Source organism: Rattus rattus, chromosome 6, assembly GCF_011064425.1.
Source record: "Rattus rattus isolate New Zealand chromosome 6, Rrattus_CSIRO_v1, whole genome shotgun sequence".
NCBI classification, from domain to species: Eukaryota; Metazoa; Chordata; class Mammalia; order Rodentia; family Muridae; genus Rattus; species Rattus rattus.
In genome coordinates this window covers 43,675,937-43,697,121 of record NC_046159.1, presented here as the reverse complement: position 1 = coordinate 43,697,121, position 21,185 = coordinate 43,675,937, and the positions used below count along the sequence as shown (strand labels likewise).

The window sequence follows — 21,185 nt, the reverse complement described above, 5'->3', positions numbered from 1 at the left end:
AATTATTTTTGTTGCTACTTCATAACTGTAATTTTGCTATTATTATTAATCATAACATGAATATCTGATAGGTAGGCTATCTGATATGTGGCCCCTGTGGGGTTCATGACACATAGGTTGAGAACTACTACTCCAGACAGAAATTTTTTATTGTCAGTTATTTTCTTTGTTAAGTAAGAAGAGGGTTTTTTTTTCCCCTCTGAACATTGAGAGAATGAGAGTGATGTGTTTTCAAACCTTGCTGGCAGCACCTGAAGTTGTAAGGCTCCAACAGATTATCCATTTGTAGGTTAGCTGTATTTTGAATCAAATGGGTAAGTTAGTGTTCAACCTATCTGATATGGACTTTCCTGACTTCAAGAAGCCAATCATGAACTCACATTATTCAGTAAGTACTGTATATTGGTCCACTGTGCCAAACAATGGACACAAAGAAGTCCCTTCAGAGAATCATGAAGAGGAGGAAATTGTCAAGTCTATCACTTGACTGTGCAAATAGATCAGCAGCGTCATTACATACATAGAAGGTTGATTTCATCTAGACGATGATAATAAGATTTCTAGACGTGTTTGAAGCTCGACTTAAGTAGACAGTGATGAGTGGGTGGGTTCTGATCCCTTTACAGGAATACTACTAAGAGTCAAGTCTACTCCAGATGACTGAGTTTTGTGATTATGGAGGACTCCTTGGAATGTAAGACCAAGAAAAAGGAGTGGAATTGTCTAACATAAGCATGAGCTATTGCTTAAGACTAATCATAGTGTATCTTTCTTTGATAAATAATGCCATAGGCATCACCAGTGAATCAAAATCAGTCAATTACTTTCAGGGTTGTTTTCAAATAGTCATTTCTTTGTGAGTTACAATTGTTTCCATGATTGCTATTGTGTTGTGGAATTTTATTTAACATTGTACTCATTAGTTTTCTTCATAAACTTGAGAGAACCTAGAATCATCAAGGAAGAAAGAACTTCAACTGAGTAAGTGCCCAGGTCATATTGGCCTGTGGCCATGTTTCTGAGATATTGTTTTGAATGATGATCGATGCAGGGAGGTGTAGTCTATTGTAGGCAGCACCACAGCTAGGCAGGTCTAGGCTATAAAAGAAAGCCAGCGGAGCATGAGCCAAAGATAAGCCAACCAGCAGCATCCCTCCTCAATGTCTACTTCAGTTCACGTTTGATTTCCTGTTCTCACTTCTCTCAACAATGGATTGTGACCTGAATGTATAAGCCCAATAAACTCTCTATTCCCCAAATTGCTTTAATTCGTGTTTTCACAGCAATGTAAAGCAAAAGAGAACATCTACTATAAGTGTAAAAATGTTCTTGTTCTTCCATAGAGAAGACTAGAAGCTTCAAGGTCAGCAAATAATAATCACACAATCCCGGTTAATTAAGTTCTCCTCTAATATTCCTCTGAGACCTTAAATTAGGAAATAGATAAGCTTCCCTGTTTCCTGATACTCGTTTCATCGGTTACAAATTCTTCTGAAGATTTACAGTGTGTGTTTAAGGGCTTGGTAGACTTATAATTTTTGTTTCTTTTATATTATGGATGGACTAGATGTCCACTGAACTAACTACATGTTTACAGTTTGGGAAATGGGATTTCATAATGTAGACTTAATTAATGTAAGGAAGCTAGTTCTTCACTGGTTGTATTATCTGTCTGAATCATTACACTTGTGTACATGCTTTGAGGGAGCAGATTTTCAACTAATGATTCATATATCTTATTAATTTTCTACTTTCAAGCAAGCTGGGTACCCATGTTAAACACTGCGTTCTTTGAATATTAGATAGAGAATCTTATACCCCCTCATCTTTCCAATGTGTGCTTCTCTTCCCATGTTTTCCTTTGGCTCTGAGTGTCAACATTCATCAAAATCCAAGCACACTGCTAACTTTCCACACTGGTGTACACTGGTTCTCTGTCTGGCAATAAATAACTGAATTTGGAGGTGTGAGTACATAACACATATATTAATTTTGCATATGGGTAAGGAGTACTTCCTATCAATTAATGCCAGGGCATTAGCTGGCATATTATTTTATCCTTGGCATGGCTAACAGTGAAGGTATTAAACCACCTTCCTCTCTGTGTAGGAATGTCATGATACCTGTAGAAAAAATGCAGGATTCAAGGATGACTACAATTCGTACATCCAGCCAAGGTCAACAAATATCACATAAATGCGATGACCCAGAGGGAACCACCAATGGCTGAAAGGATAAAGACATTGAAGCTGCCCTGCACTGCTGCTGCGGTCCTGTAACAGTTCACTTACCGTGAAATGCTTAGCTTGGAAAAGTCCTTAAACTTATACAAACACCAATTCATTGTAAACAGCTGGAACCTGGCTACAATAAAAAGCCAGTAAATTTGCCCTGAAGCCTGAGGGTGGGACAGGGGCCAAAGGGCTACATGATAAATACAGAGAAAATGGACAGAAGTTCTCAATATAAATTTTGTAGAGACTGGCCCAGACATGTGTAAAATTGAGATTAAAAAGAAAGAGACTTCTCTTTTCAAAAAATATAGTAATCTCTTATGAATCATCCTGAATCAGAACTTGTGTGATTCAACAGGGCAAGTTTGAAAATTTCTCAGAAGAAATGGATGGCAGCTATATAATGTTAAGGCAGAATACATTTTGAATATTCATATATGTAAATTTTATATGAGTTTGAAACCCTGATGTTGCCTTCCACTCCTTGCAGTTCTGACTTGCATTCTTTCTATACTTGCTCCTTGGGGAACTGATTCCTGTGTGAGGAGGAGACAACAGAATGAGATATTGGCAACCTCCCTTTCCACTGCTGTTTCCACTTCATTAAAAATTATACTTGATGGAGTGATCCCAAGGAGGAAGTTCTCTTTGCAACTTAGAGTGATCAAATATGCTCTTCATTGTCTGTTTCCCGTTGTGTCGTGTGTTACTGGCTATATTTATTTGGTTGTTCAGTATAGTAGTAACCTGAATAGGGTATTTGCCAATCATATTCACTGAGTTAGCAATAAAGCCAGAGAAAGGAAACATTAAACTAACATAAGGAATCACAGTGTTTGGAAGAAGATGATTTCATGTCTGTGGGAAATAAACTGAACAAATCCTGTGGTTTGCACTGTACCTCAGAGAAACATTCACAGCACACAGCAGCAATATTTTGGTTCAGAAATATCTTTTAATGATTTACTCTGTGTGTGTGTGTGTGTGTGTGTGTGTGTGTGTGTGTGTATGTGTGTTTGTGTCTGTATCAAAGCCCAAGTACAGACATGAGAGAACAACTTGAGGAATCAGTCTTCTCCTTCAACCAGATGTGTTCCAGGGAATGAACTCAGGTTGTCAGGCTTAGCCAATGAACCAACTAATGTGTTCATGGAATATCTTGAAAATATACAAAAACTCATGCCAGATTTTTTTTGCTTTAGTGAATGCAAATTATTTTCACGTACAATGTATCCTGATTACAGTTTTCCATCCCTCTACTCCCCCTAGTTCCTCAATCTTCCCTCCTCTCCCAGATCCACAACCTTTCTCTCTTTTTAGAAAAAGACTAAAAAGAAAAGCAGACGGCTAATAGATAACAACCAAACATGACAAAATAAAGCACAACAAGATAAAGGAAAAGCTATCATATAAAATCTGGACACTGCAACACAACAGGTAGTAAGAGCGTTCCTAGTGCAGGCACAAGGGACCTACTCGTTCTCACAGTGAAGACTGTCATAAAATCATAGGTATATTATACACAGAGAACCAGGTGCAGAACACTGTAGCCCCTGTCCTTCCTGCTGAAGTCTCTCTGATCGAATATGAACATTGATTAATTGATTCAGATGGCTTTGTTCTCCTGAGATTCTCCTTATTCCCCCTGACCCATACAATTTTTTCTGCCTCCTCTTTCTTGGCTTTATTAATTTTGTTCAACCGTTTGCTTGTGAATTGTGTTTTTTTTTTTTTGGTTTTTTTTGGGGTTTTTTTTTTTTTTTTTTTTTGCTTTGTTGATGCTGCTGTTCTCTTTATTTCTTTAAGTGATTTATTCATTTATTCATTTCCTCCAGGATTGTTTTTCTCTGGCTTTCTTTAAAGAATTAGTTTATTCATATCCTCACATTTTGTGTTTTCCTAGATTTCTTCAAGGGACTTACTAATTTTCTCTATAAGAATCTCTATCACGTAGTTCGTTTTAAGGTCTTTTACTTGTGTTTCAGCTTCGTTGGAATTTCCAAGGCCTTCTGTGGCAGGATAGCTGGGCTCTACTGGAGACCTGTTGCTTCAGTTGGTAGTGATAGTGTTTTTATGCTGGTGTCTAGGCATGTAGGTTTAGAATGATTATAGGCTAGCTGATTTCTGAATTTGTTTTAGTTGGATATGTATTTAGTTTCTTCTTTTCTGTTTACTCCCTGGATTATCAGAGTACGATGTGTTGCCTGTTCTCTGGCCTGCTCAGGTGTTATATGCACAGGGAATGCCTGTTGGTGTTGGGGGTTGGGGTACTGGGTGGATTTGGAGAAGTAAGATCAGAGAAGAAGGTATTGTGATTCCTTGGGGATGGGATCAGAAAGAAAAGGAAAGCCAAAGCAAGTAGCTTACTACAGAGCTGGAGATGAAACTTTGGAACTGGATCTCAGGAGTAGTAGGGGAGTATGGCTCTGCCTTCAGCCTACGTGCTGCTCTGAGATGAGTGGCCCTCGGGTTAGCAGGGCGTGCCTTCTGGTGCTACAGTCTAAAACAAGGCAATGAGTTGGGAGAGGAAGATTGGAAAGAAATCTGTGGGATCCTGGGAGATGGGAAGAGGGAAGATGCAAGTAAGGGGCTCAGGCAGCTTCGTCATGCCAGATTCTTAATAGCATTTTCTTCTGTAGGGTTGATGTGAGAACAATACCATGGGATGCTCAGTTTCCTAGTTGCTCATTTTTGTTTTAGTTTTTTTCTTTAATAACAAGAGAAATGTCATTAATTATTAGTAACATAGAACATATTAAAGTTATGTCAAAGGTGAATGTTTTACGGTGATCGTTTTATCAGGTGTTCCAAAATTCCCAAAAGAAAAAATTGAACCCATTGATGTAGAAGAAGGGGATTCCATTGTCCTACCCTGCAACCCTCCCAAAGGCCACCCACCTTTACACATCTATTGGATGAATATTGGTAAGTAGTATTCTGCTCCATCAATCAAGATCACTTTGATGCCACGAACTGTGTATATGACAGAGTGAAACCAATGAAAGCAATCATTCATATATGATTGATTATCCTGTAGAATCAAGTAGACTTCAACATTGTATACATTTGAGATTCAACTCTTATTCCTATGTATAAACTGGAGTGTGTATGTGAAGGCACTGGAATATCAACATGTCTCTTGACTTTGCAGTATTTGAAGGGGAGGGGAATAGTCATATAGATCATGCCTGCAAAACCCTGCCCTCTGCAGTCTTTACCTTTGGAACACAGGCTAGGCCAGAATTGAAGTAACTTGAGTTGTATTGTTGGTTTAGTATTAACTGTTATAGTCTAATTCTTCCTACTAAAAAAATGACCTACAATGTGTTCAGTGTTAGTCTTTGTGTTTACTCTTCTTGCTTTGGTGATTCCTAACATGAAGTCTCTTCTTGAAAAGCCTGTTCCATCACCTGTTTCTCCACTGCCCTCCAGGTGTTTTCTCATTGCACTACATAAGAAAATCATATTTGTGCAGCTTCTAGAAGAGAGTGGGTGAAGCTGCTCTTGGCTGCAGACAAAATACAAAGTTTTCACTCATCCTAGAATTACATAGCTGCTCCCAATGCAGGCTGATCAATGGTGCAGGCATCAATTTTGAGGAGCCCAGTTTCAATAAAAAAAATCATCGATAGAAAATAAGAGTAGTAATTGGTATATGAACTGAACAGTTTTTAGATAAGCCAAAGCAAACCAAGAAACCAGTTGCTAGGAAGAGATGAAATACCAGACGGGCACTCTGTCTGTGAGATACGCAGCCTCCCAAGAAGTTCATTGTTTTTTGTTGGTGGTGGTGGGATTTTTTTTTTCTGTTTGGTTGCCCATGGCAGGAAGAGCAGACAGGATGCATCGCAGTACAAATCATATGAAAGAAATAGAAATGTAATAAACTGATGCAGCACCATGAGAAGGAGCAGCCCATTTCAGTGACAAGTTGTGTTTTTTTCCCCCTTGCAGAATTAGAACACATTGAACAAGACGAACGAGTGTACATGAGCCAGAAAGGAGATCTTTACTTTGCAAATGTGGAAGAAAAAGACAGTCGGAATGATTACTGCTGCTTCGCTGCGTTTCCAAAATTAAGAACGATTGTACAAAAAATGCCAATGAAACTAACTGTGAACAGTTGTAAGTCCAAATAATTTATTCTTCCTTCAGTCATGCTGAATGCAAATCTGTGTATAATTTCATTCTTCTTTGTGAAGCCATTAAAAGCTGCTTGGTATTTTCTGTCATTGTTTCGCTTAACTCCAGAGACTTCATACAGATGATCTAGACATCTGCAGCTGCAGATCCACAGTAGCTCTGTCTCTGGCAGCCAGAAAATCAAATCTCAATTCACAGTACAAATGTGTTTCATTTCATGTCTGCGGGATCTACTCATTTTCGGTGAGCCTAAAGCACATCTTGGGCATGAGGTCACCGTGACCTTGGATAAATCAGCAGGCTGAAAATGAAAGAGACAAAAATTGAGTCAAAAGATAATCACCATTTATATTCTTTTTTTTTTTTAATCACATCGAGCTTTTTCTTTGTCCTTCCCAAATTGGCAAAGTTATCTGAATTGATTTTCTGTTTCCTAGTTGATGCTGTAAATGAATGTCTGGGTTCCCAAAAGGGAAGGAGTAATTAGTGAGAGATGAAGTGGTAAGATTCAAAGTCAAAGGATAATCCCAGCAGCTCCCAGGCTGAGTAATTGACACTGGTAGAATAGAAGGTTGGCATGACCATTTCATTGTCGAATTTGTTCCATTGTTTCGTGTGCATATGATGTTTGGGGTCTACTTTATGAAGCCTTTCAGTAGACTGAAATCGTGTATTCACTTGCCTTTTCACTACATATATATACATATATGTCATATATACATATATACATTTATATCAAATGGGCATGGCTGTACTTCATGTTGTAATTTTTCCAAAAATACATGAGTTTTCATACTTTATTGATGTCAGCATCTACCATTATGTTTGTATTAGTTTCTTCCATCTTTTTTATTTCAGTAAAGCATGCTAATGATTCAAGTTCATCCACAGAAATTAGTAACCAGGGTAAGTTGGCCATACGTAGCATTTGGGCATATAGTTTTACTTTTAGTCAATCATAGTCATCTCATTTTATAATTACTAGAGTAATTATTGGAAAGAATGCCAGTATTTCTGTCAAGTAACACTTTAGCACAGAAAGTTTTATGATCTCCAGTCTTTTAGAGTTTATGCAAAGGGATATGTGGATGTTTGTATGTATGTGTATATATTTATGTGTATATGTGATCTTTAAATGTAATATACAATTATATCTCATTAACGTATATATAAAAGTATATATATTTATCAAATATATATAAAACATATATTTTGGTATAGTATAATATATATGAATATATTAATCATATACAATTATATTATATATAAATATAATATATAAATAATATATGTTAATTATATGTAAGCATATATAATTTTGTGTATAGGGTTTTTATCTTTTTATTGGATATTTTGTGTATTTATATTTCAAATGTTAGCCCCTTTACCCCCTTTCCCATGTCCTCTCTGCCCTTCTGCTTCTATGAGGAGCTCCCACTCTCACCCACCCACTCCCACCTCAACCCCCTGGCATTCCCGTACACTGGGGAAATGAACCTTCAAAAGACCAAGAACTTCTCCTCCTATTGAATATGCATATAATTAACATATCAATATCTACCTATAGTTTTACATATAGCTATAAGTGTCAGTATGTAATGGTGTATTACTTTGATTTTTTTAATAGTTCACACATAGCACAGAAGATTGGTAGCTTTGCATAAGGAAAGAGAAAATAAATGGTTAATAACAAGAAAAGTAGAGAAACTCCGGGTTTAAGAGAGTTAAATGAATCATTTTTTTACTTGCAAGACTTGCCAGAACAGTTTATAAACCACTGTGCAATCTCACTGAGAAACAATGCAGTTTTTAGTATATCTCCAATTTTTAACCCTTTAAATTTTATTCATTTTTTTCTATGAAACAGACATAAGAATCACATTTTATCTATGACACTTGAGTTTTAACCTGAATTACATAGTGAACTTATTTTCTATATTGCAAGCCACAGTCAAATGAAATAAATGCTCCTTACATTATGTGGACTAGGGGCTTCACTTAAATTTCTAATATACTGACAATCTCATCAGAAGTGAATGAAGCACTCCACTTGGGGGACATCTCATATATGCTGTCTCATTCCCAACATCATTTTCTATAAGAATATATATATATATATATATGTATATATATATCAAATGGGCATGGCTGTATAATACAGTATATATTCAAAAATAATTTCTAATATATAAACATCAAAAAAATACAAGACAAACTGCACATGACCTTCTGTATTTTATACTCCTCTCTTCTGATAATAGAAGTCAGAAATTTGTTTTACTTTATAAAAAGATAAAGTCACGTTGGCACTGTATTTGAAAAATAGTTTATGTTTGTATTTGGAAATGAAATCAAAATACAGTTTTAATTTAGTGTCTTAATTTGCTGTTATATTTTAGAATTACTATTAAAAGAATAAATGAAATTTTACAATCTATGCTTTCCAAACTTGGACATATTATGAATCATTTCTCAAACATTAGGTATCCTTAAGGATCTGAGACTAGAGGAAATTTACTGAAATGCTAAATAAATTCATGGCTGCCTGATACCTACTATAAGTTTCCTTGGTTTGAATTAAATAAAGTACCCAAGGAAGGAAGCTGTATTTTTAGAAGGAATCCTATCTAATACTTTGATCAATAAATTAAATAGACATATAATCATCAAAAAATGGCACAGGTATGGTAAAACATTAGAATGCAAAGTCAGACTATCAGTTAACTTGAGGTTATGTTCATGAAATCGTCTTGAGTAAAGCTTCAAGTTCTGAAAAGGCACAGGTGTATACACCCATTTAAAAACATTGATAAAGAAACTGAGGCACACATGCTTCCTTGGATGAGAGAAGTCTGTTGAAGAAACACACCAGAATACATACACAAAATGATGGGAAGTCATGCTTTAAGAATGACCTGGTACCATTGAAATTTTATAACCTTTATTGCATTGACTCTTCCTTTTCTTTTTCAGCAAATTCCATCAAGCAAAGGAAACCCAAGCTACTGTTGCCTCCTGCTCAAATTGGCAGTGCATCCTCAAAGACTGTACTCAAAGGGGATACCTTGTTGCTTGAGTGTTTTGCAGAGGGCCTGTGAGTACCTTGGTCTCTGCCCAATCGTTATCCCATCTAGTGTTTTAAAGACTGAGAAGTCGAGATTTTCCTGCATGCATGCTCCTAGTTTACCATTTTTTTAAAAGATATAAACATCATTCGTGTTTCTCTGGAGAAATCCATTTTTACTTCCTTATACCAAATTAAGGTTACAATTGAAATTGAGTTATAGGCTCTTGTCTTCATTGTGGCATCGGGAGTGGAGGGACCAAGGCAAACCTCAGTGAAGTGGGTGGTCTACTGCTGTCCTTAAAGATGTGCCTGAGTAACCACTCATCTACTGTAAGCCATGCTTTTCTTTCTTCTCTACTCTTTTGTGCCACCCTGTTTTCTAGGGTTCTAGCTCCACTGTTATAGGACTATACGAGGTTACAGTCTATGCCCCAAGCGAGGTCCAGCCACCTAGGGTCAATAAGCCATCCCCTAAAAAAGTCAAATTTAAAAAAGAAATCTGGAAAAGAAATTATTCAACATGTTCATATTGGGCAGAGGAATAAAATGATCTGGAAACCCCTCCGAGGTTGGTTTTCTGATACTGAAGTAAGATTAAAGTTTAAGTGGAGGTCCAAGGATGTGCACGGTGACGAAATCCCGGCAAGGTGTGGTTCCACATACATTTGCCTCATCAATCCTTGCCTGGACTTCAGTCTCATCCAGTAAGGTTATGAGGAGTTGTTAGAACTGTGTGAAATCTCTTTCCAAAGAACACATGTTTCCCCTCTGATTGGCCTCTTTCCTTTGTCCCAGCATCAGATTCCTGGAAAAACTTTCAGTTCTTGGGCTCCAGCATTTCGTTGGTCTGATAACCTTATCAGAATCTATTCATTTACACTACTCTCCTTTTAATTTCCAATGGTCTCTATTGTATGGAACCACCAGCTCCTGAATAATGACATGGAGATATATTTATTATGAATGCCTAGACTTTACAGTTAGACTTGTTATCAAGTAGCTCTTAACTTGTTGACCTATTTATTCTGTTTTAAGTTTCCTTACTTGTTTCTAGTTAACTTTCATTATCCTCTGCCTGCTTCTTCTTCATCTCCCAGGCAAATCCCCCCATATCTCCCAACATACAATCACTATCACACTTTTCCCAGAGTTCCTATCTCCTCCCAGAAGTCTCACCTTCTATTTCCTCTCTTTGCTATTGACCATCATATTTTTGTTCTACCAATCAGAAAGGGAGAGAGGGAATGTTTACAGAACACCAAGACTGGAAATACTTAACAATACCACAGTTCAGTATCAAATGTCTGCTGGTTGAGAAGTCAGCATTAATATGATACAGATACAGTCTTTAGATTATAAATGAAAACATATCTTCAGCACTCTGTTTTTATAACAAAATACTTGGTAGTGCAAAAGAATGTCCAGATGATGAGATTTAGGGGAAGCACACATCAAAAGCTGGTCCATTGACACTTCCTCACATCGCCACCAGCAGAGTCTTGTTTCACTTCTCCTACAAAAACCCTAAGGGTTAATATTTTGTCGTCTTTGAAGATTCTTGCCTCTGCTGAGTGACTTGTACATTCATGTAACTGGGGCCAGGGTCGGACGAGAGTTCACTATTTCTATAAGAATCCCTGCTGACTTGATAGTCTCCCATCTGTAACGCTTTGCAGAAAGGCATTGTATCTCCCAAATGATTCATTTGAGATGCCAATATTTTGTAAGTAATGGGAGTCTTTTTAATTGTCTAGAATTTGAGGTGTATTAAGTAGTAATTAAGAGTGAAATTTAAAAAAATAAATAACCACCTTTGTTCATAATTCAGTGAAAAATTTAAATAACTTGTTTGAAATTAGATTGTGAGGAAGAGGAAGGGTTTTAATTATTGTACAACTTCCATATTTTGCCCATTTCTCTTTTCAGCCAGGTTGCTTAGCACCTGTAAATCACCCATGTTCAGTGATAAATTATTTCAATACATTGTCATATGACCTCTATGAAGAAAGTTTGGCCTCCGTGCGCTTTTCTAGGATTTATGGTTAGTTTATGTGTACGAGTATTTTGACTGCAGGTATGCCAGTGCACTTCCTGTGTGCAGTGCTCACCGAGACAAGAGGAGGCAAGAGAAATTTAGTGTTGGGATTCTAAGGATTAACCAAGGTCATCTGCCAGCAGAGCATGTGCTCTTCCCTCATAAGCCTTCCTTCTAGCCCTGTTCTCTTGTTTATATGAGAAGGTCAAAGCCTTGCCATCTGCTGTAACTCATAACTAACCACCTGCTGTCAGCATGGATTTGTAGTGGTGGACATTAAATTCTTTCAGGCTTTGTCACTGTTCAGGTCAGCTCCTCAAGCCAGTCAAACCTTTGAGAGACTTTGCCCGTCATTTCCTGCCAATGCTGTCATTTACTTCTGGAGGTGACTGGCATCTGTTCAGAGTGCCCTCCACCTACAAAGATATCCCCATGGGCCTTGTAGGGACTAGAATGTTGGGGAAGGCACACAGGACAAAGAAAATTGACATTCACAAGAGTTGTTCTTTGCAACACAAAGATTCCTGACGTACTGTGCACTGTTAGAAGAAGAGATTTCAGGCACATACACACACACACACACACACACACACACACACACACACACCCCTCATAATTGGTTTGAGTTAGAATATTCATTTGGTCTGGTCTTCCTTTGAATCTTCATTGCTGAATCCTCAAAAATACTATTGAAAAGAGTTTTGAAAGGACTTCACATATTTCTCAAGGACATTTATAAAGTAAAAAAATCACTGATTATAGTGGTAGCACTCTGTTATCATTACAACACATCAGTATTACGTCATTCTGTACATCATTGACTCAGTTCCCTCCCAACATTCCCTGGCTGTAAATATTCCCATGTGCAGTTTAGGCAAATGAAGCCCACAGAGCTCATACAAAAGCACAAGCACTTTTCTGAGCTGAATGGAACCTGAAGCCCATTCATCCCTATCTGTGCCCAAACCCTAAACTCCTCTAAGTGTAATACCATCAACATTTTATTATCTAAATGGACCCTTTCAATTTAAACAGGGAAAACAGTGAGGAGTTTGTTTCTATCTGCTCTGAGGTGGTTGCATTAATCATACATTTAAGTAAACAATGATAATAAAGATGTTTGGGCTGTTAGCTAAGAATGCTTTGTATGCAAGCTTCAGGACTTCAGTGAGTTCTGAGAAAACCTCAGAAAAGATGCAAACCCACTTAGCAGTGGCAGGGATGTGGTGGGGGTGAGGAGATGAGTAGCAAGTGAGAGAGCAGAAGACAAGGCCCCGATGTCCTCCTCTGACCTGTGTTTTTATGCACATACACCCACCTACCACACACAACCCTGTACACACACACACACACACCCCAATGTTGACACTATTATTTAAGTCAGGGAAGCTTTGTTTGAAAGCTTAGAGCTTACAGATTCCCCGGAAATGGGGAGGAGTTAAGTGATATTTTGACTCTCATTAGGCGAGAAATGTCTTCACATCCCTGCCATCTTTCTGACAGTGAGAACATGCTGTTTTAATCATTTCCACTCACACTGTGTGTGTGGAATGAAAGCAAATTCATCGTAAATTTAAGGATATATGCTTTCTATGGATCCTACCTTTTAAACCAGAACCAGTAGAGAAGTTACACACATAAGAACTGAAACAAGTATTTAAAGTTATGAAAACAAACAAAAATCATTAAACAACACAATTTCCTTTCAACCCGTCATTGTTCAGATTCTGTGGGCAAGTGCTCCTTAAAGAGAGACATGTTCCAGAGTAAAGGAGACATTAAACTATCTGAACAAGCCATCCCTACTTACGATAATGTGTTAGTCTGATTTAAATCACTCTGTTTATAAGAAGTGAAGAGTGTTAGACAAATTATTTCTTTCATGAACAGAAGTAAAAGAGGAAATTGAGGAACGTGAGGTGCTTGCATTGCTGAAGCACAGAGTCAGGGAAATCTGTGTGGGAGGAACTGAGGCCCAGGGCAGCCTGTCACTTGGCAGATGGCCATTTTGACAGATGGTATAAAAAGCAAGCAGGTAGGAGATTCAGATTCCAACTCCTGCTTGATGGCATGCTCTTTAGAGGGCAACAGCTAATCAATGCACTTCCATATGTGTCTGTCTGTCTGTCTGTAGTGACCATGTTTGAAGGAGGTCTGCCATGTGTGCTGCGCTTGGCAAAAAGCAAGGTGTTGTTACAAATCTTTGAGGTTAATCCTTTCGACCTTGAGAGAAAATAGCAAATGTTTGTTAAAAAGAACTTTATATTCACTTCCAATGTAATTGTTTCCTAATAACTGAGCTTTTTTTTTTTCATTTTCAGTGTGAACAAGTGATTTGAAATAACAGAAACAGATAATTGGAGACATTAATTTAATTACTGAGGCTGGGCAGATGACAGTCCAGTGTTTAATATCACTTGTAGATGACCTGATTCAATACCCAGCACCCACATGTGGTTCACTACCATCTGGAACTCCAGTACTAGGGGACCCAATGCCTTCTTCCGGCCCCAGGGCCATGAGATACGCATGTAGTGCCCATACATACATGCAGACAAAATGCTCATAAGCACAAAATAATAATACATTTTGAAAATTGTCACATACTTGGTGCCCAATAGAAAGCTTGACTACAAGCCCAAGACCATGCAGTTAGGAAGGATGGCCACTTATGAAAAGCAGAAATCAAATAGTACCCACTAAGAAAGAATGTAAATTTGATTCTGATAATTCATATTTACTTAGCTTCCTGGAGCATCAGATTTGATAGTGATAAAAACGATAATAATAATTCAGGTTACCCTTAGATCATTCTCGGAGTAGTGACTGAAAACCAGAAATACAGTAAATACCAGAATTATGCACTTTCTAAAGTGTCGGAGGAAAAAAAAATGTTGTGCCCACTTACAGTTGTTTATCAGCAACACTACGAAGTCACAGTAGTCATGGGAAGTCATTTTTATGAGAAGGGATTTTCCCTCACATGTTGAACCTAGATTCTGTTTTCCTTCACTGTAAGACATGTGGCAAGGTTATCCCTGCCTTTTGTTTTCCTTTTTTTTTTTTTTTTGTTTTGTTTTGTTTTGTTTTGATCTTGTGAACCTTTCTTCCTAATGCTCTGGAATTAGGGAGATTCCAGGTTCTTGTCTCCTCACCTCTGTTCCCCGCAGAGCAGGAAAGCAAGATCTGTGCTGGGCACTCCAAGCTGCCCTGGAATGAAAAAACTGCTCCCCTATCCAGCCCACACACTTGGCTCCACTCCTAAGCCACTAGTATTGGCTTCATTAGGACTCCAGGGGGAGGAAATTGTTTCCTGCCTCTGCTGGCTGCTGTGCCTTGTTGTTGAAAGTCACATAGGGAAGGGAGCTGTTCCATGGGGAGATTTTCACACTTGACAAATCCCTTGTAATATTATTTCTCTGGACTTCAGTTATCCATTTTGCATGCAGCTTCATTGATTCAGCAATCACGTGGAGTTAGCCTACTTCACAGAAAGGACAAGATTCCTAGGGAGAATATCATGAAAGGAACTTGTCATGAAGCATACGTGTTAAACCTTGATGCTTCACATGACGGTGTGTCCATTGGCAAGGCTGATAAAACTTCGTGACTATGTAAAGTCAGCACGATAATAGCTATACTATGAGAGATTATTTATAATTGATATTTATTTATCTATGTATTCATTATATTTCTTGCAGACCAACTCCACAGATCGAGTGGAGCAAACTGGGTAGTGAATTACCAAAGGGAAGAGCAACTATTGAAATTCATGAAAAGACATTGAAGATAGAAAATGTCTCCTACCAGGACAGAGGAAATTATCGCTGTACAGCCAACAATTTGTTGGGGAAAGCCAGTCATGATTTTCACGTCATAGTAGAAGGTATGTCCCTATTAGGACTTAAGTTTTTACTTTCGAGAGAAAAGTAAGTGCATACCATTACAGACTTTAGCCTGAACAATGTACTTGTCAAAGTTGATCATTAGTTTGGAGTTTTAGTTGTAGGGTGAGCACTGAATAACACTATACTTAATTAATTAGTCTTGTCATTTATCTCCCAAAACCATATAGAAGGCATAAATGTCAAGAAGAGAGCTCATGTAAGGCACTAAACATACAGTACTTCCATGGCCAGTTTAAACAGTCATTAAATCTACCCTCCTGTAAGGTTTTATTGCGTGGAATGATTTTTATTACTGTGCACACATGATGCTCGTAAATAAGGTCATGTTCATGAAACCAAACCTTATTGCAAGAACCTTGGAAGGAGGTTGGGAGGAGGTTAGGAGTGCTTGCTAATCTTGCCAGTCAGTCTGTGTCTGTGATCAGAGTCAGATGAGTGTCTTATATTATTCCTTATTCTAGTCTTTTTTTTTTCTGTACCTTTGCAATCACTATATCACTTAGGGTGAAATATGAAGAAACAATATGGCACAAATACTATTTTTTTTGTCAAATAGTACCAAAATATATTACTTTCATCTTCTGCCCATAAACACTAGACTCTTGATCAATTAAGATTTTCTGTGCTTTTGTGTCATTAAGAAATTTGGTGATGATGACGTCACTCTCATGAGTAGCATTCACAGTAATTAAGTATCCGGGCCGTGGCTGCGGTGCTGGAGTTGAGATTGCTTGATCCTGCTGTAAATTTTATTAATACAGACTCCTTCCTGAGGATCCGGTCACAACCAGGCTTTCTCTCTGGGGTTAAAGTAACTCTGTCATTCAGACAAATGCAGTAGTCAATATCTTGTACCTTTGTACTTATGTAGTGCTGTGTTGGCTTACCTAGGCAGGAGGATCATCTCTCCCAGGCTGCCAGTTCATGAACTAGAGCTGTAGGATCTCCATTAATATTCTGATAACCTTCTCCGTTAAAGCTTCAGTTTGTGCAAGGAGCATGTCCATGGTGGCCTTTTGTTTTAATTAGGGGGAAAGACAAGAATTCCAGATACAAATTTCGCTCACAAGTACATGTTCCATAATTGACTGAGTCAAGTCTCTGGGTTAACACAATTTCTCACTATTTGCTGTACTATTTTCTTAGTTAAGGAGAGAACAGGAAAATTAAAAAAAAAGGGGGGGAATTCATTTTGTTTGGATCAACAAAGCAAATCTTTATAGAAGAGAATGAAATGTTAGACATTAACATCAACATCTATCAATAACAATATAATCCTCTGACAATAAGTTATTCAAAAAGACATTTAGAAAAGAAGTTTGAAAGATGTGACTATAATTTTAGATATTATTTGATACTTATCTATAACTTGGCTACATGTTTTGCAGGGGATATTTTCCCTAGCCCCTGGTGCCTCTCAGGCACATACGCGTGCGCGCGTACACACACACACACACACACACACACACTTGAACCAGATATACATAATTATTAGCCGCTTCTACGCCGAGTTGCTGACTGTTAGAAAACCCTTCCAGATGGCTGCTGCGTTGCTACGGTAGCTGAATATTTTAACAATCTGGCCTCGGTTTTCTTGACTATTAAGACCAAAGCTTTCAAAAAGAATTGCAAATGCTGCAAAAATATTATACCAGAAAAAATTAATTATGCAACTTAAAATGTTGACTGTAGGCTTCCAAAGGGATAGAGGTTTCTTGAACAAATTATCTCCACTATTTTTAAAATAGCTATTAGTGAACTGAAGATGTAAATATTATTTTTAAGAAGAATATTGAATCACTTCCCTTTCGTGAGAGAATAGTAAACATACACTCAAAAGCATGTTTCAGCTTCTCCTCACACCTGCATGGGAACAGGTGAGCATCGTCAAGAAGTGTTTGTCTCCCTAACGGGTGAAAGCAGAAGCTATAAAGATCACTAATTGTCAGGAGCTGGCAAGTTGTCTTTATTATATTTTCTTTGTGTCCTTGTATCTTCCTTTTCCCATCATTCTTTTACTTAGAAACCCAAATTAAATGAGGACTGTCATGTGGCAGAAAAGCAGTCCCCTCATGTATTTTGATTTTCTAGTCCATTGTGAAAATATCCCGTTCGGCTATGCACAAGCCAAGTTTGTATCAGGTCTGTTTGTATCTATCAGGTCTGTCATTTTTCTTCTCTATTTTGACACTCAAGTGCCATGAACTTGTACTTTAAACTAAAATAGCCTAAACATGTAACCAGATACTATGCAACTCAAATTAACATATTTTCTGGGCATCTACACTATGGATTATTATATGTACAGTAATAACTAAGGTCCAGTGTAAATGGTCCAGTGGCTAAAGGGGCTTTCAGCAAACCTGAATTACATCTTTGGAATCTACAAAAAAATGAAAGGAGAGAACTGACTCTCTGAAGTTGTCTGCCACGGGTGCAGTATTGTAAAATAATAATAACAGCAACAGCAATAATAATAAAAATAAAGAAAAATAATGCATGAGTGTCACAGAAAACACAACTCCAGACATCAGTATGTCAGTGACACTCAAATGATAAGAAAAGAAAGAAAACGATGTCCCTCCAACATTTTTTATGCTGTCCACTTTGGAATCAGTGCAGGCTGTTCAATTTCAGAAATACAATATGAATCATTTTGCACACCTGTGCAGTCCTTAATATTATCCAAAGTACTCTGCAGTATCTAAATGCCACATGCAGAAACTTGGTCCAATCATTGATAGCATGCATACCTTATTTTGAATTAATAAATTCATTTCCAAGAACTTGGTAGAATGCTTACCTAATGTGCATAAGACCCTTGGTTCAATCCCCAGCACCACATAATCTGGGTCTGATAGTGCACACCTGTATTCGCAGCACTTGGGAGGAGGAGGCAGGAGGTATCAACAGTTCATGACCATCCTAAGCTACACAGGAAGCAGAAACCTGCCTGATGTACATGAGATGTTGTTCCATGAAATCAAGAATATAAATATTAAGTAGGCCTCTGTGATTTAAAAAATTACTAAAAATGTTCACTGTATTGCATGTTTCATAGATACCAAATTTCCTGTTTTATTTGAGTTTTGGTATCATAGTAAACATCTATAGTTTGCTTATAATGTTGTCATGATTCACACATTGACATCTCCATTTTGGACACCATAAATTTAATTTATTACCTTGCATTTGTTTTCTTATTATGACTAATTTGGTGAAATTTTAGCATAAGCATCTTTCATCAGCTACCACTTATCTCAGGCATGTGAAGAAAAGAGTGGGACCCCATGGTTTCTTCCCCTACATTTTCAGGTTTTCCCATCCTTTCTTTCATCTTCGGTCTCTTCTCTAATCCCTTGACTAAAAATTACCTACACACAGTTGTGTGACATGAGCTTTGGATATTTTCTGCCAATTCTCTGACTCTGCATCTCAGCCATTTTGAATTCTTCATCAAGCTCCTATGTCCTCAGGCTCACAACAATGTCTTTGTGAACCAAGTAGCTGTCAAATAAAGATTATGTTCATTAAATCTATGTCATGGGAGACTGACTGACCAGACAGTGAGGATTATTTCCCGCCCAAGATGCTTTAGGCTTTATTATTTTTCTTATGTCTATTCCACTGAAGTCTTTAGTGTTATTCATAAAGTTCTACTTAATAGTCAACCCTATACATCTATTTGGAGACATTCAGAGACAGGAAGAAACAAGAGGGCAAGCTTCAACCCTAGCTCTCTTGAGATTGCTGTTCTAGGAACTCTCTGTGCTGACTTCAATAGTGAAGTGCTAAAGAGTCAACTAGCAAAGTCAACAGTGAGATTCTCAGCCTGAACTGCACTTAATAGTCACAGCCAGCTTAAGGGGGAGGGGAGAGAAACATCTAAACATCTAAACATCTAAATTAATGAGGATGTGCTTTTAGAACTTATAAAGAAGGGCCATGTTAATGCATAGGGATGAATTCTACGAACTTCTAAATGTTTGAAACTTCCTACATCACTTGATAGATACAGGGGAGGAAAGAGGTGTGTTGAAAATGCAAAGACTTAATTGTACAGATAAAATAACCTTGATTTCTAGTTATCACGCACAAGATACCAGTCCATGAGGACTTTCTCCATTGCTTGGCATGTCTCTGTTGTTTCCCCAGAGGCTCTGTTCTGAGATCCATGGAGTGGCCAGAACAGGAAATGAGAATTTTTTTTCTCTGATGACCCTGAAAAAGATTAGATGAATTCTCCAAAGCTTGGTATTATTTTCATAAGGTCAAAGGCTAGATGAACCAATACCTCAGCCCTTCATTTGCTTCTGACAGTAATATCTCTTTAATATAGGTGTGCAAAGATATATTCATATCAAAGGTTAATGAAATTCATAGACTGAGGCTAGTGATTGGAAAATTGATTTTTATTATACAGGGGAATGAAATAATATTTTGATTCCAGAATCTTTATTTCTACATACTTGGAAAGGAACACTCATATATTCTACTGTATTCATAATGGTTTGCATATTCATAGGGCTTTCCCCCTATAACTTGCACATGTTGAATTTTGTTGTGGTGGTTACATAAAAAGATTGAGAAAGAAATTTAAAAGAGAAGGGTATAGAGAGATGTCTCAGCAGTTAGGAGCATATGATGCTCTTCCAGATATATGTTTGCTTCCCAATACACATGTTGAACAGATACCCACCAATATAACTACCCCTGACACACAAACAAAATAAACCTTTAAATACAATGTCATATAGTAAGTCTTCATCTTCAAAATGAAATTCAGTTTCTAATTTAGACCATTGTACTTTATGCTAAGGGACTAAATATTTTTAGAGTAATCTATTATAAACACAGGCGTTTAACATGAAAATTAACAATTGAGTCCATACCCTGTTCGGCGATTCTAAAGTTATATGTATCTTGTACACACATAGACTTGCCAGAATTTCCTATTTGTATGTTTTCTCTTAGCTTTTAATAAATTTAATTTTCCCATGTGATTCCCTTTCTTTCTTTTATTAAAATCATTTTAAACATATTTTCACTTTATATATGTACATACCTTTTAAAAGTTTCTTTTTTTAACCAACACAAAAATCCACAGTTCTTGGGGGAAAATGAACAAGCTAAAGTCGTTACTACTTTAAACTTTCATTAAGCTACTTCTGAGATTAATTATCAACTCTGCACGTTGGTCTGGGAAATTGCTCAGTGGTTGGAGAGCACTGGCTGCTACTTCAAAGGGCCCTGCTTTAGTTCACAGCGTCTACATGGTAGTTCACAACTCTCTGTAACTCTAACCAAGGTGTCTGATGATGACTTCTGTCCTCTATGGGCACAAGGTATCCAAGAAGGTCATACATAGCTCTACATGCTGGCAAACAACAATAAAAACAACAACACCAATAATAATATTCATGCACACTTTAGTCTTACATTAACTATTGTCATAGTGCTACCCTGATGGTGACAAGATGTGACAGCAATGTTTGCAATCCAGACATGTGTCTTGCTCTCTTCTGAGACTTCAATTGGAGTTATGCATTTGAAGTTTTATGCATGAAAAGATGAAGATCATTTATTTGTTCCTAGTTTTGCTGCTTTGTTTCCAACGATAAAAGTCAAATGTTCTTAGGTTCCCTTTCTGCCCTTTGCAAGTACATCTCTTGCAAATTATCTTTTTCAAGTTGATAAGTTATGCAAATTGGTATTCATATGGTATGTAAATGCTAGAGTCAATAATCAAGGAACAAGGTCTTACAAATTTTACTGTTTTTTTTTTAAAAAACACTCTG

The 21,185-nt window shown here is 37.4% G+C and overlaps 1 protein-coding gene across 3 annotated transcripts in view; it reads left to right on the top strand.

Moving 5' to 3' along the window:
- Chl1 (cell adhesion molecule L1 like) overlaps nucleotides 1-21,185 on the top strand; it is a 337,349-nt gene that overhangs the window by 13,390 nt on the left and 302,774 nt on the right. For 2 of the 3 annotated variants that reach the window (XM_032906008.1, XM_032906006.1), the window contains exons 4-8: nucleotides 5,037-5,159; nucleotides 6,189-6,359; nucleotides 7,236-7,283; nucleotides 9,351-9,471; nucleotides 15,181-15,365. In XM_032906008.1, the coding sequence (XP_032761899.1) occupies nucleotides 5,037-5,159; nucleotides 6,189-6,359; nucleotides 7,236-7,283; nucleotides 9,351-9,471; nucleotides 15,181-15,365 (648 nt within the window). The remainder of the gene's footprint in view (nucleotides 1-5,036; nucleotides 5,160-6,188; nucleotides 6,360-7,235; nucleotides 7,284-9,350; nucleotides 9,472-15,180; nucleotides 15,366-21,185) is intronic. The other variant, XM_032906007.1, reaches the window with a different exon arrangement.